Source organism: Echiichthys vipera (assembly GCF_963691815.1).
Source record: "Echiichthys vipera genome assembly, contig: SCAFFOLD_42, whole genome shotgun sequence".
NCBI lineage: Eukaryota > Metazoa > Chordata > Actinopteri > Perciformes > Trachinidae > Echiichthys > Echiichthys vipera.
In genome coordinates, this window is record NW_028154868.1 from 171312 (window position 1) to 187500 (window position 16189).

General features: G+C 41.1%; 1 protein-coding gene across 1 annotated transcript in view; it reads right to left on the minus strand.

Annotated features, from left to right (window-relative positions):
• The window catches only part of mmp24 (matrix metallopeptidase 24), a 29664-nt gene that overhangs the window by 12472 nt on the left and 1003 nt on the right, over positions 1–16189 (minus strand). Inside the window, exons 2-4 of the mRNA XM_083940845.1 lie at positions 14093–14241; positions 10249–10362; positions 2031–2130 (exon numbers count right to left, since the gene is read on the minus strand). Coding sequence (XP_083796971.1) covers positions 2031–2130; positions 10249–10362; positions 14093–14241 — 363 coding nt within the window. The remainder of the gene's footprint in view (positions 1–2030; positions 2131–10248; positions 10363–14092; positions 14242–16189) is intronic.

Here is a 16189-nt window from a genome sequence, read left to right on the forward strand (position 1 = left end):
GAGGGGACACATTGGAAGTGAGAGGGGACACAGGAAGTGAGAGTGGACACAGGAAGTGAAGGGACACGCAGGAAGCGAGAGAGGACATGCAGGAAGTGAGAGAGGACACACAGGAAGTGTGAGGGGACACGCAGGAAGTGAGAGAGGACACGCAGGAAGTGAGAGAGGACACGCAGGAAGTGAGAGAGGACACGCAGGAAGTGAGAGAGGACACAGGAAGTGAGAGGACACGCAGGAAGTGAGAGAGGATATACAGGAAGTGAGAGGGGACACACAGGAAGTGAGAGAGGACACACAGGAAGAGAGAGGGGACACGCAGGAAGTGAGAGAGGACACACAGGAAGAGAGAGAGGACACAGGAAGTGAGAGGGGAAACGCGGGAAGTGAGAGGGGACACACAGGAAGTGAGAGAGAGGACACGCAGGAAGTGAGAGAGGACACGCAGGAAGTGAGAGAGGACACACAGGAAGAGAGAGAGGACACAGAGGAAGTGAGAGGGGACACGCAGGAAGTGAGAGGGGACACGCAGGAAGTGAGAGGGGACACAGGAAGTGAGAGAGGACAGACAGGAAGTGAGAGGGGACACAAAGGAAGTGAGAGGGGACACCAGGAAGTGAGAGAGGACACACAGGAAGTGAGAGAGGACACGCAGGAAGTGAGAGGGGACACGCAGGAAGTGAGAGAGGACACAGGAAGTGAGAGAGGACACACAGGAAGTGAGAGGGCATATACAGGAAGTGAGAGGGGACACACAGGAAGTGAGAGGACACACAGGAAGTGAGAGAGGACACACAGGAAGTGAGAGGGGACGCAGGAAGTGAGCGAGGACACGCAGGAAGTGAGAGAGGACACGCAGGAAGTGAGAGGGGACACGCAGGAAGTGAGAAGGGACACGCAGGAAGTGAGAGAGGACACAGGAAGTGAGAGAGGACACACAGGAAGAGAGAGAGGACACAGAGGCAGTGAGAGGGGACACGCAGGAAGTGAGAGGGGACACGCAGGAAGTGAGAGGGGACACCAGGAAGTGAGAGAGGACACAGGAAGTCAGAGGGGATATACAGGAAGTGAGAAAGGACACACAGGAAGTGAGAAGGGACACGTAGGAAGTGAGAGAGGACACGCAGGAAGTGAGAGGGGACACGAATGAAGTGAGGGGGTGACACACAGGAAGTGAGAGGGGACACGCAGGAAGTGAGAGAGGACACAGGAAGTGAGAGAGGACACACAGGAAGTGAGAGGGGATATACCGGAAGTGAGAGGGGACACACAGGAAGTGAGAGGGGACACGCAGGAAGTGAGAGAGGACACAGAGGAAGTGAGAGGGGACACGCAGGAAGTGAGAGGGGACACGCAGGAAGTGAGAAGGGACACGCAGGAAGTGAGAGAGGACACAGGAAGTGAGAGAGGACACACAGGAAGTGAGAGAGGACACACAGGAAGAGAGAGAGGACACAGAGGAAGTGAGAGGGGACACGCAGGAAGTGAGAGGGGACACGCAGGAAGTGAGAGGGGACACAGGAAGTGAGAGGGGACACGCAGGAAGTGAGAGGGGACACACAGGAAGTGAGAGGGGACACAGAGGAAGTGAGAGAGGACAGACAGGAAGTGAGAGGGGACACTCAGGAAGTGAGAGAGGACACACAGGAAGTGAGAGGGGACACCAGGAAGTGAGAGAGGACACACAGGAAGTGAGAGAGGACACAGGAAGTCAGAGGGGATATACAGGAAGTGAGAAAGGACACACAGGAAGTGAGAAGGGACACGTAGGAAGTGAGAGAGGACACGCAGGAAGTGAGAGGGGACACGAATGAAGTGAGGGGGGGACACACAGGAAGTGAGAGGGGACACGCAGGAAGTGAGAGAGGACACAGGAAGTGAGAGAGGACACGCAGGAAGTGAGAGGGGATATACCGGAAGTGAGAGGGGACACACAGGAAGTGAGAGGGGACACGCAGGAAGTGAGAGAGGACACACAGGAAGTGAGAGAGGACACACAGGAAGTAAGAGAGGACACACAGGAAGTGTCTGACCTGGAAGGAGAGCGGCGTGACCGTCTGCCACACGTCGAACGCTCGTCTGATCGCACGCTGAGTTTCCTTCTCTCCCACTTTAGGGGTGAAGTTGGAGACGCTGCAGTAAGACAACGACAAGGTCAGTTTAGACAACAACAAGGTGAATTTAGACAACGACAAGGTCAATTTAGACAACAACAAGGTCAATTTAGACAATGACAAGGTCAATTTAGACAACGACAAGGTCAATTTAGACAACGACAAGGTGAATTCAGACAACAACAAGGTGAATTTAGACAACAACAAGGTCAATTTAGACAACGACAAGGTCAATTTAGACAACGACAAGGTCAATTTAGACAACAACAAGGTGAATTTAGACAACAACAGGGTCAATTTAGACAACAACAGGGTCAATTTAGACAACGACAAGGTCAATTAAGACAACGACAAGGTGAATTTAGACAACAACAGGGTCAATTTATACAACAACAGGTCAATTTAGACAACAACAAGGTCAATTTAGACAACAACAGGTGAATTTAGACAATGACAAGGTCAACTTAGACAACAACAAGGTCAATTAAGACAACGACAAGGTGAATTTAGACAACAATAGGGTCAATTTAGACAACAACAGGGTCAATTTAGACAACGACAAGGTCAATTTAGACAACAACAGGGTCAATTTAGACAACAACAGGGTCAATTTAGACAACAACAAGGTGAATTTAGACAACAAGGTCAGTTTAGACAACACCAAGGTCAATTAAGACGATGACACGGTCAATTTAGACAACAAAAAGGTGAATTTAGACAACAACAAGGTCAATTTAGACAACAACAGGGTGAATTTAGACAACGACAAGGTCAATTTAGACAACAACAGGGTCAATTTAGACAACAACAAGGTGAATTTAGACAACAAGGTCAGTTTAGACAACACCAAGGTCAATTAAGACAACGAAAAGGTCAATTTAGACAACGATAAGGTCAATTTAGACAACGACAAGGTCAATTTGGACAACAACAAGGTCAATTTAGACAACGACAAGGTGAATTTAGACAACGACAAGGTGAATTTAGACGACGACAAGGTAAATTTAGACAACAAGGTCAATTTAGACAACGACAAGGTGAATTTAGACAACAACAAGGTGAATTTAGACAACAACAACAAGGTGAATTTAGACTACAACAAGGTCAATTTAGACAACGACAAGGTCAATTTAGACAACGACAAGGTTAATTTAGACAACAACAACAGGGTGAATTTAGACAACGACAAGGTCAATTTAGACAACAACAACAGGGTCAATTTAGACAACAACAAGGTGAATTTAGACAACAACAGGGTCAATTTAGACAACAAGGTCAATTTAGACAACGACAAGGTCAATTTAGACAACGACAAGGTCAATTTAGACAACGACAAGGTGAATTTAGACAACAAGGTGAATTTAGACGACGACAAGGTGAATTTAGACAACAACAGGGTCAATTTAGACAACAACAGGTCAATTTAGACAACAACAGGGTCAATTTAGACAACAACAGGGTCAATTTAGACAACACCAAGGTGAATTTAGACAACAACAGGGTCAATTTAGACAACAAGGTCAATTTAGACAACGACAAGGTCAATTTAGACAACAACAAGGTCAATTTAGACAACAACAGGTCAATTTAGACAACAACAAGGTCAATTTAGACAACAACAAGGTCAATTTAGACAACGACAAGGTGAATTTAGACAACAACAAGGTCAATTTAGACAACAACAAGGTCAATTTAGACAACGACAAGGTGAATTTAGACAAAAACAAGGTCAATTTAGACAACAACAAGGTCAATTTAGACAACAACAGGGTCAATTAAGACGACAACAAGGTCAATTTAGACAACGACAGGGTCAATTTAGACGACAACAGGGTCAATTTAGACAACGACAGGGTCAATTTAGACAACGACAGGGTCAATTTAGACAACAACATGGTCAATTTAGACGACAACAAGGTCATTTTAGACAACAACAAGGTCAATTTAGACAAAAGGGTCAATTAAGACAACGACAAGGTCAATTTAGACAACAACAAGGTCAATTTAGACAACAACAAGGTCAATTTAGACAACAACGAGGTCAATTTAGACAACGACAAGGTGAATTTAGACAACAACAAGGTCAATTTAGACAACAACAAGGTGAATTTAGACAACAACAAGGTCAAATTAGACAACAACAAGGTCAATTTAGACAACAACAAGGTGAATTTAGACAACAACAGGGTCAATTTAGACAACAACAAGGTCAGTTTAGACAACAACAAGGTCAATTTAGAAAACAATAAGGTCAATTTAGACAACAACAAGGTCAATTTAGACAACACCAAGGTGAATTTAGACAACAACAAGGTCAATTTAGAAAACAACAAGGTCAATTTAGACAACAACAAGGTGAATTTAGACAACAACAGGTCAATTTAGACAACAACAGGATCAATTTAGACAACAAGGTCAATTTAGACAACGACATGGTCAATTTAGACAACAACAAGGTCAATTTAGACAACAACAGGTCAATTTAGACAACAACAAGGTCAATTTAGACAACAACAAGGTCAATTTAGACAACGACAAGGTGAATTTAGACAACAACAAGGTCAATTTAGACAACAACATGGTCAATTTAGACAACAACAAGGTCAATTTAGACAACAAGGTGAATTTAGACAACAACAAGGTGAATTTAGACAACAACAAGGTGAATTTAGACAACGACAAGGTCAATTTAGACAACAACAAGGTCAATTTAGACAACAACAAGGTCAATTTAGACAACAACAAGGTCAATTTAGACAACGACAAGGTGAATTTAGACAACAACAAGGTCAATTTAGACAACAACAAGGTCAATTTAGACAACAACAAGGTCAATTTAGACAACAACAAGGTCAATTTAGACAACAACAGAGTCAATTTAGACAACAACAAGGTAAATTTAGACAACAAGGTGAATTTAGACAACAACAAGGTGAATTTAGACAACAACAAGGTGAATTTAGACAACAAGGTGAATTTAGACAACAACAAGGTGAATTTAGACAACAACAAGGTCAATTTAGACAACGACAAGGTGAATTTAGACAACGACAAGGTCAATTTAGACAACAACAACAGGGTCAATTTAGACAACAACAAGGTGAATTTAGACAACAACAGGGTCAATTTAGACAACAAGGTCAATTTAGACAACGACAAGGTCAATTTAGACAACGACAAGGTCAATTTAGACAACGACAAGGTGAATTTAGACAACAAGGTGAATTTAGACGACGACAAGGTGAATTTAGACAACAACAGGGTCAATTTAGACAACAACAGGTCAATTTAGACAACAACAGGGTCAATTTAGACAACAACAGGGTCAATTTAGACAACACCAAGGTGAATTTAGACAACAACAGGGTCAATTTAGACAACAAGGTCAATTTAGACAACGACAAGGTCAATTTAGACAACAACAAGGTCAATTTAGACAACAACAGGTCAATTTAGACAACAACAAGGTCAATTTAGACAACAACAAGGTCAATTTAGACAACGACAAGGTGAATTTAGACAACAACAAGGTCAATTTAGACAACAACAAGGTCAATTTAGACAACGACAAGGTGAATTTAGACAAAAACAAGGTCAATTTAGACAACAACAAGGTCAATTTAGACAACAACAGGGTCAATTAAGACGACAACAAGGTCAATTTAGACAACGACAGGGTCAATTTAGACGACAACAGGGTCAATTTAGACAACGACAGGGTCAATTTAGACAACGACAGGGTCAATTTAGACAACAACATGGTCAATTTAGACGACAACAAGGTCATTTTAGACAACAACAAGGTCAATTTAGACAAAAGGGTCAATTAAGACAACGACAAGGTCAATTTAGACAACAACAAGGTCAATTTAGACAACAACAAGGTCAATTTAGACAACAACGAGGTCAATTTAGACAACAACAAGGTGAATTTAGACAACAACAAGGTCAATTTAGACAACAACAAGGTGAATTTAGACAACAACAAGGTCAAATTAGACAACAACAAGGTCAATTTAGACAACAACAAGGTGAATTTAGACAACAACAGGGTCAATTTAGACAACAACAAGGTCAGTTTAGACAACAACAAGGTCAATTTAGAAAACAATAAGGTCAATTTAGACAACAACAAGGTCAATTTAGACAACACCAAGGTGAATTTAGACAACAACAAGGTCAATTTAGAAAACAACAAGGTCAATTTAGACAACAACAAGGTGAATTTAGACAACAACAGGTCAATTTAGACAACAACAGGGTCAATTTAGACAACAAGGTCAATTTAGACAACGACATGGTCAATTTAGACAACAACAAGGTCAATTTAGACAACAACAGGGTCAATTTAGACAACAAGGTCAATTTAGACAACGACATGGTCAATTTAGACAACAACAAGGTCAATTTAGACAACAACAGGTCAATTTAGACAACAACAAGGTCAATTTAGACAACAACAAGGTCAATTTAGACAACGACAAGGTGAATTTAGACAACAACAAGGTCAATTTAGACAACAACATGGTCAATTTAGACAACAACAAGGTCAATTTAGACAACAAGGTGAATTTAGACAACAACAAGGTGAATTTAGACAACAACAAGGTGAATTTAGACAACGACAAGGTCAATTTAGACAACAACAAGGTCAATTTAGACAACAACAAGGTCAATTTAGACAACAACAAGGTCAATTTAGACAACGACAAGGTGAATTTAGACAACAACAAGGTCAATTTAGACAACAACAAGGTCAATTTAGACAACAACAAGGTCAATTTAGACAACAACAGAGTCAATTTAGACAACAACAAGGTAAATTTAGACAACAAGGTGAATTTAGACAACAACAAGGTGAATTTAGACAACAACAAGGTCAATTTAGACAACGACAAGGTGAATTTAGACAACAACAAGGTCAATTTAGACAACAACAAGGTCCATTTAGACAACAACAAGGTCAATTTAGACAACAACAGAGTCAATTTAGACAACAACAAGGTAAATTTAGACAACAAGGTGAATTTAGACAACAACAAGGTGAATTTAGACAACAACAAGGTGAATTTAGACAACAAGGTGAATTTAGACAACAACAAGGTGAATTTAGACAACAACAAGGTCAATTTAGACAACAACAATGTCAATTTAGACAACGACAGGTCAATTTAGACAACGACAGGGTCAATTTAGACAACAACAGGGTCAATTTAGACAACAACAAGGTCAATTAAGACAACGACAAAGTCAATTTAGACAACAACAGGAAGAATTTAGACAACAACAAGGTGAATTTAGACAACAACAAGGTCAGTTTAGACAACAACAGGGTCAATTTAGACAACAACAAGGTGAATTTAGACAACAAGGTGAATTTAGACAACAACAAGGTCAGTTTAGACAACAACAGGGTCAATTTAGACAACAACAAGGTGAATTTAGACAACAAGGTGAATTTAGACAACAACAGGGTCAATTTAGACAACAACAAGGTGAATTTAGACAACAAGGTGAATTTAGACAACAACAATGTCAATTTAGACAACGACAAGGTCAATTTAGACAACAACAAGGTCAATTTAGACAACAACAAGGTCAATTTAGACGACAACAGGGTCAATTTAGACAACAACAGGGTCAATTTAGACAACAACAAGGTCAATTTAGACAACAACAAGGTCAATTTAGACAACAACAGGGTCAATTTAGACAACAACAAGGTGAATTTAGACAACAACAAGGTCAATTTAGACAACAACAGGGTCAATTTAGACAACAACAAGGTAAATTTAGACAACAAGGTGAATTTAGACAACAACAAGGTGAATTTAGACAACAACAAGGTGAATTTAGACAACAAGGTGAATTTAGACAACAACAAGGTCAATTTAGACAACAACAAGGTCAATTTAGACAACAACAGGGTCAATTTAGACAACAACAAGGTGAATTTAGACAACAAGGTGAATTTAGACAACAACAGGGTCAATTTAGACAACAACAAGGTGAATTTAGACAACAAGGTGAATTTAGACAACAACAATGTCAATTTAGACAACGACAAGGTCAATTTAGACAACAACAAGGTCAATTTAGACAACAACAAGGTCAATTTAGACGACAACAGGGTCAATTTAGACAACAACAGGGTCAATTTAGACAACAACAAGGTCAATTTAGACAACAACAAGGTCAATTTAGACAACAACAGGGTCAATTTAGACAACAACAAGGTGAATTTAGACAACAACAAGGTCAATTTAGACAACAACAGGGTCAATTTAGACAACAACAAGGTAAATTTAGACAACAAGGTGAATTTAGACAACAACAAGGTGAATTTAGACAACAACAAGGTGAATTTAGACAACAAGGTGAATTTAGACAACAACAGGGTCAATTTAGACAACAACAAGGTGAATTTAGACAACAAGGTGAATTTAGACAACAACAGGGTCAATTTAGACAACAACAAGGTGAATTTAGACAACAAGGTGAATTTAGACAACAACAATGTCAATTTAGACAACGACAAGGTCAATTTAGACAACAACAAGGTCAATTTAGACAACAACAAGGTCAATTTAGACGACAACAGGGTCAATTTAGACAACAACAGGGTCAATTTAGACAACAACAAGGTCAATTTAGACAACAACAAGGTCAATTTAGACAACAACAGGGTCAATTTAGACAACAACAAGGTGAATTTAGACAACAACAAGGTCAATTTAGACAACAACAGGGTCAATTTAGACAACAACAAGGTAAATTTAGACAACAAGGTGAATTTAGACAACAACAAGGTGAATTTAGACAACAACAAGGTGAATTTAGACAACAAGGTGAATTTAGACAACAACAAGGTCAATTTAGACAACAACAAGGTCAATTTAGACAACAACAGGGTCAATTTAGACAACAACAAGGTGAATTTAGACAACAAGGTGAATTTAGACAACAACAGGGTCAATTTAGACAACAACAAGGTGAATTTAGACAACAAGGTGAATTTAGACAACAACAATGTCAATTTAGACAACGACAAGGTCAATTTAGACAACAACAAGGTCAATTTAGACAACAACAAGGTCAATTTAGACGACAACAGGGTCAATTTAGACAACAACAGGGTCAATTTAGACAACAACAAGGTCAATTTAGACAACAACAAGGTCAATTTAGACAACAACAGGGTCAATTTAGACAACAACAAGGTGAATTTAGACAACAACAAGGTCAATTTAGACAACAACAGGGTCAATTTAGACAACAACAAGGTAAATTTAGACAACAAGGTGAATTTAGACAACAACAAGGTGAATTTAGACAACAACAAGGTGAATTTAGACAACAAGGTGAATTTAGACAACAACAAGGTCAATTTAGACAACAACAAGGTGAATTTAGACAACAACAATGTCAATTTAGACAACGACAGGTCAATTTAGACAACGACAGGGTCAATTTAGACAACAACAAGGTCAATTTAGACAACAACAAGGTCAATTTAGACAACAACAGGGTCAATTTAGACAACAACAAGGTGAATTTAGACAACAAGGTGAATTTAGACAACAACAAGGTCAATTTAGACAACAACAAGGTGAATTTAGACAACAAGGTGAATTTAGACAACAACAATGTCAATTTAGACAACGACAAGGTCAATTTAGACAACAACAAGGTCAATTTAGACGACAACAGGGTCAATTTAGACAACAACAGGGTCAATTTAGACAACAACAAGGTCAATTTAGACAACAACAAGGTCAATTTAGACAACAACAGGGTCAATTTAGACAACAACAAGGTGAATTTAGACAACAACAGGATCAATTTAGACAACAACAGGGTCAATTTAGACAACGACAGGGTGAATTTAGACAACAACAAGGTCAATTTAGACAACGACAGGGTCAATTTAGACAACAACAGGGTCAATTTAGACACAACAGGTGAATTTAGACAACGACAAGGTCAATTTAGACAACAAGGTGAATTTAGACAACAACAGGGTGAATTTAGGGATGGATGGATGGATGGATGACGGAGGTGTGGATGGAGGTGTGGACAGACGGATGGAGGGATGACGGAGGTGTGGATGGAGGGATGACAGACGGAGGAGTGGCACCTGTAGGAGACCTCCCTCCCCCTCCACCTCTGCCCCGTCAGGGCGAAGCGTCGGCTCCTGAGGCGTCTGGAGCGCGGAGGGTCGGGGACGCCGCAGCGAGGCCGCCTCATCCACCTGGAGACAGGGCAGCGAGTCAGGCCGGACCCCCTGGATCCGCCTGACGATGCTAATGCTAACGCTAATGCTACTGCTAGTGCTAACGCTAATGCTACCGCTAATGTACCGCTAATGCTAATGCTAACACTACTAATAATAATGATAACACTAAAAATAATGCTAATGCTAATTTTAATGCTAACGCTAATGCTAGTGTTAACGCTAACACTATTGCTAGTGTTAACGCTAACACTATTGCTAACGCTAATGCTAACGCTACTGCTAACGCTAGTGCTACCGCTAATGCTAAAGCTAATGCTGATGCTAATGCTAACGCTACTTATAATAATGCTAACACTAATAATAATGCTAACGCTAATGCTATCACTACTAATAAAAATGCTAACACTAATAATAATGCTAATGCTAATATGAATGCTAACGCTAATGCCAATGCTACTGATAATAATGCTAACTTTGATATTAATGCTAACGCTAATGCCAACTCTACTAATAATAATGCTAAAGCTAATAATAATGCTACCGCTAATGCTAACGCTACTAATAATAATGCTAAAGCTAATAATAATGCTACCGCTAATGCTAAGGCTAATGTTCATAATAATGCTAACGCTCATGCTACTAATAATAATGCTAACGCTAATGCTAGCGTGGGCAACCGAGGCTCCCAGGATGCAATGGGGCCCAAAAGACTGTTTCTAGCAAGTGTTTTCATCTGTTTTCAATCGTTTTTGTGGCGTTTTCATCTGTTTTCAGTCGTTTTGTGGCGTTTTCATCTGTTTTCAGTCGTTTTGTGGCGTTTTCATCTGTTTTTAGTCGTTTTTATGGCGTTTTCATCTGTTTTTAGTCGTTTTTGTGGCGTTTTCATCTGTTTTCAGTCGTTTTGTGGTGTGTTCATCTGTTTTTAGTCGTTTTTGAGGTGTTTTCATCTGTTTTCAGTCGTTTTGTGGTGTTTTCATCTGTTTTTAGTCGTTTTTGTGGTGTTTTCATCTGTTTTCAGTAGTTTTTGGGGTGTTTTTATCTGTTTTCAGTCGTTTTTGTGGTGTTTTTCGTCTGTTTTCAGTCGTTTTTGTGGTGTTTTCATCTTTTTTAGTCGTTTTTGTGGTGTTTTCATCTGTTTGTAGTCGTTTTTGTAGCGTTTTCACCTGTTTTAGTAGTTTTTGTGGTGTTTTCATCTGTTTGTAGTCGTTTTTGTGGTGTTTTCATCTGTTTTCAGCCGTTTTTGTGGTGTTTTCATCTGTTTTTAGTCGTTTTTATGGCGTTTTCATCTGTTTTTAGTCGTTTTTGTGGTGTTTTCATCTGTTTTTAGTCGTTTTTATGGCGCTTTCATCTGTTTTTAGTCGTTTTGTGGCGTTTTCATCTGTTTTCAGTCGTTTTGTGGTGTTTTCCTCTGTTTTCAGTCGTTTTTGTGGTGTTTTCATCTGTTTCAATCGTTTTTGTGGCGTTTTCATCTGTTTTTAGTCGTTTTGTGTTGTTTTCATCTGTTTTTATCTGTTTTTGTGGTGTTTTCATATGTTTTCAGTCGTTTTATCATCATTTTGTGGTGTTTTCATCTGTTTTTAGTCGTTTTTGTGGTGTTTTAGTCGTTTTTGTGGCGTTTTCAACTGTTTTCAGCCGTTTTTTTGGTGTTTTCGTCTGTTTTTAGTTGTTTTTGTGGTGTTTTCATCTGTTTTTGTGGTGTTTTCATCAGTTTTTAGTCGTTTTTGGGGTGTTTTCATCTGTTGTTGGGGTGTTTTCACCTGTTTTCAGTCGTTTTGAGGCGTTTTCATCTATTTTCAGTCATTTTTGGGGTGTTTTCATCTGTTTTCAGTCGTTTTTGTGGTGTTTTCATCTGTTTCAATCGTTTTTGTGGCGTTTTCATCTGTTTTTAGTCGTTTTGTGTTGTTTTCATCTGTTTTTATCTGTTTTTGTGGTGTTTTCATCTGTTTCAATCGTTTTTGTGGCGTTTTCATCTGTTTTTTGTCGTTTTACCATGTTTGCGTGGTGTTTTCATCTGTTTTTAGTCGTTTTGTGGTGTTTTCATCTGTTTTTAGTCATTTTGTGTTGTTTCCATCTGTTTTTGTGGTGTTTTCATCCGTTTTTAGTCATTTTGTGTTGTTTTCATCTGTTTTTGTGGTGTTTTCATCAGTTTTTATCTGTTTTTGTGGTGTTTTCATCTGTTTTCAGTCGTTTTATCATCTTTTTGTGGTGTTTTCATCTGTTTTTAGTCGTTTTTGTGGTGTTTTAGTCGTTTTTGTGGTGTTTTCATCTGTTTTAAGTCATTTTTGTGGCGTTTTCAACTATTTTCAGCCGTTTTTTTGGTGTTTTCATCTATTTTCAGTCGTTTTTGGGGTGTTTTCATCTGTTGTTGGGGTGTTTTCATCTGTTTTCAGTCGTTTTTGTGGTGTTTTTATCTGTTTATAGTCGTTTTTGTGGTGTTTTCAGCTGTTTGTGGTCGTTTTTGTTGTGTTTTCATCTGTTTTTGGTCGTTTTGTCACGTTTTTGTGGTGTTTTCATCTGTTTTTAGTCGTTTTGTCACGTTTTTGTGGTGTTTTCATCTGTTTTTAGTCGGTTTTGTGGTGTTTTCATCTGTTTTTAGTCGTTTGGTCACGTTTTTGTGGTGTTTTCGTCTGTTTTTAGTAGTGTTTGTGGTGTTTTCATCTGTTTTTAGTCATTTTGTGGTGTTTTTGTCTGTTTTTAGTCGTTTCTGTGGTGTTTTAATCTGTTTTCAGTCGTTTTTGTGGTGTTTTCATTTGTTTTAATCTGTTTTCAGTAATTTTTGTGGTGTTTTCAGTCGTTTTTGTGGCGTTTTCATCTGTTTTCAGTCGTTTTAGTGGCGTTTTCATCTGTTTTAGTCGTTTTTGTGGCGTTTTCATCTGTTTAGGGTCTTTTTTGTGGTGTTTTCATCTGTTTGTAGTCGTTTTTGTGGTGTTTTCATCTGTTTTCAGTCGTTTTTGTGGTGTTTTCATCTGTTTTTGTGGTGTTTTCTTCTGTTTTTAGTCGTTTTTGTGGTGTTTTCATATGTTTTCAATCGTTTTTATGGTGTTTTCATCTGTTTTTGGTCATTTTTGTAGTGTTTTCAACTGTTTTTAGTCATTTTTGTGGTGTTTTCATCTGTTGTTAGTCGTTTTTGTGGCGTTTTTTATCTGTTTTAAGTCGTTTTTGTGGTGTTTTCATCCGTTTTTAGTCATTTTGTGGTGTTTTCATCTGTATTTGTGGCGTTTTTATCTGTTTTAATCTGTTTTTGTGGTATTTTCATCCGTTCATAGTCGTTTTTGTGGTGTTTTCATCTGTTTTTTTTCTTTTTTATGGTGTTTTCATGTGTTTTTAGTCGTTTTTGTGGTGTTTTCATCTGTTTTTAGTTGTTTTTGTGGTGTTTTCATCTGTTTTCAGTCGTTTTTGTGGTGTTTTCACCTGTTTTCAGTCGTTTTTGTGGTGTTTTCATCTGTTTTTAGTCGTTTTTGTGGTGTTCTCATCTGTTTTTAGTCGTTTTGTCACGTTTTTGTGGTGTTTTCATCTGTTTTCAGTCGTTTTTATGGTGTTTTCGTCTGTTTTCAGTCGTTTTTGTGTTGTTTTATCTGTTTTTAGTTGTTTTTGTGGCGTTTTCATCTGATTTTAGTCGTTTTTGTGGTGTTTTCATCTGTATTAAGTAGTTTTTGTGGCGTTTTCGTCTGTTTTTATCTGTTTCTGTGGTGTTTTCATCTGTTTTCAGTCGTTTTTGGGGCGTTTTCATCCATGAGCGACTCACTCCACCGTCGTCTCGTCCAGCACTCCCGTCACGCGGATGCCGTAGAAGCGCTGCATCGCGGCCACGGCCGACTGCGTGGCTCTCTGCTGCCGCAGGTCGGACGCGCGGACGTCGTGAGGCAGCAGGTAGCCGTAGTTCTTCAGCCACGTCTGAGAGAGAGAGAGACGCAGAGGTTAGCTAGCTAGCTTAGCTTCTTCTGCCCGCACCTCGTCCCCCGCTAATGCTAAGGCTAATGCTAACGCTAATAATAACGCTAATGCTTACGCTAATACTACCGCTAATGCCAACGCTAACACTAATGCCAACACTAACGCTAACACTAATGCTAACGATAATGCTAACGCTAGTGCTAATGCTAGTGTTGGGTGGTGTTGCTGGGTGATGGTGGTGGTGCTGGTGGTGGTGATGGTGGTGGTGTTGGGTGGTGCTGTTGTTGGGTGGTGATGGTGCTGATGGTGATGGTGGTGTTGGTGGTGCTGATGGTGCTGGGTGGTGCTGATGGTGATGGTGGTGGTGTTGGGTGGTGTTGGTGGTGGTGTTGATGGTGCTGATGGAGGGTGGTGTTTCTGGTGATGGTGCTGATGGTGGTGGTCGTGGTGTTGGTGGTGTTGGGTGGTGCTGGTGGTGATGGTGGTTTTGGGCGGTGTTGATGGTGTTGGGTGGTGCTGGTGCTGATGGTGGTGGTGGTGGTGTTGGGTGGTGATGGTGCTGATGATGGTGGTGTTGGTGATGTTTTGGGTGGTGCTGGTGGTGTTGGGTGGTGCTGATGGTGGTGATGGTGGTGGTGGTGGTGGTGTTGGGTGGTGCTGGTGCTGATGGTGGTGGTGGTGGTGGTGGTGGTGTTGGGTGGTGCTGGTGCTGATGGTGCTGATGATGGTGGTGTTGGTGATGTTTTGGGTCGTGCTGGTGGTGTTGGGTGGTGCTGATGGTGCTGATGGTGGTGGTGGTGGTGATGGTGGTGTTGGTGGTGGTGGGTGGTGTTTTTGGGTGGTGTTGATGGTGGTGGTGTTGTTGGGTGGTGCTGATGGTGGGAGGTGTTTGGTGTTGTTGGGTGGTGGTGGTGGTATTGAGTGATGGTGGTGGTGATGGTGGTGTTTTTGGGTGGTGCTGGTAGTGGTGGTGCTGATGATGGTGGTGATGGTGCTGGTGGTGTTGGTGATGGTGGTGGTGGTGTTTTTTGGTGGTGCTGATGATGGTGGTGATGGTTGTGGTGCTGATGATGGTGGTGATGGTGGTGGTGGTGTTTTTGGGTGGTGGTGGTGGTGGTGATGATGTTTGGTGGTGTTGGGTGGTGTTGGTGGTGCTGGTGGTGGTGTTTTTGAGTGAAGATGTTTTGGGTGGTGGTGCTGATGGAGGGTGGTGCTGGTGGTGGGTGGTGATGGTGGTGATGCTGATGGTGCTGATGATGTGGGTGGTGGTGGTGGTGCTGATGGTGCTGATGGTGCAGATGGTGTTGTTGGGTGGTGCTGATGGTGCTGATGGAGGGTGGTGCTGATGGAGGGTGGTGCTGATGGTGCTGATGGAGGGTGGTGCTGACGGTGTTGTTGGGTGGTGTTGGGTGGTGCTGATGGGTGGTGCTGGTGGTGGTGGTGGTGTTGGGTGGTGCTGATGGTGGTGGTGTCGGTGGTGGTGTTGTTGGGTGGTGGTGGTGCTGATGGTGGTGATGGTGGGTGGTGTTGGGTGGTGTTGGGTGGTGCTGATGGTGCTGGTGGTGATGGTGTTGGGTGGTGCTGGTGGTGCTGATGGTGATGGTGTTGATGGTGTTGGGTGGTGCTGGTGGTGCTGATGGTGCTGGTGGTGATGGTGTTGGGTGGTGCTGGTGGTGCTGATGGTGATGGTGTTGGGTGGTGATGGTGGTGCTGATGGTGATGGTGTTGGGTGGTGCTGGTGGTGCTGATGGTGTTGATGGTGGTGGTGTCGGTGGTGGTGTTGTTGGGTGGTGGTGGTGGTGATGGTGGTGATGGTGGGTGGTGTTGGGTGGGGTTGGTGGTGGTGGTGATGGTGGTGATGGTGTTTTTGGGTGGTGGTGATGGTGATGGTGGTGATGGTGTTGGTGATGGTGTTTTTGGGTGGTGGTGGTGTTTTTGGGTGGTGGTG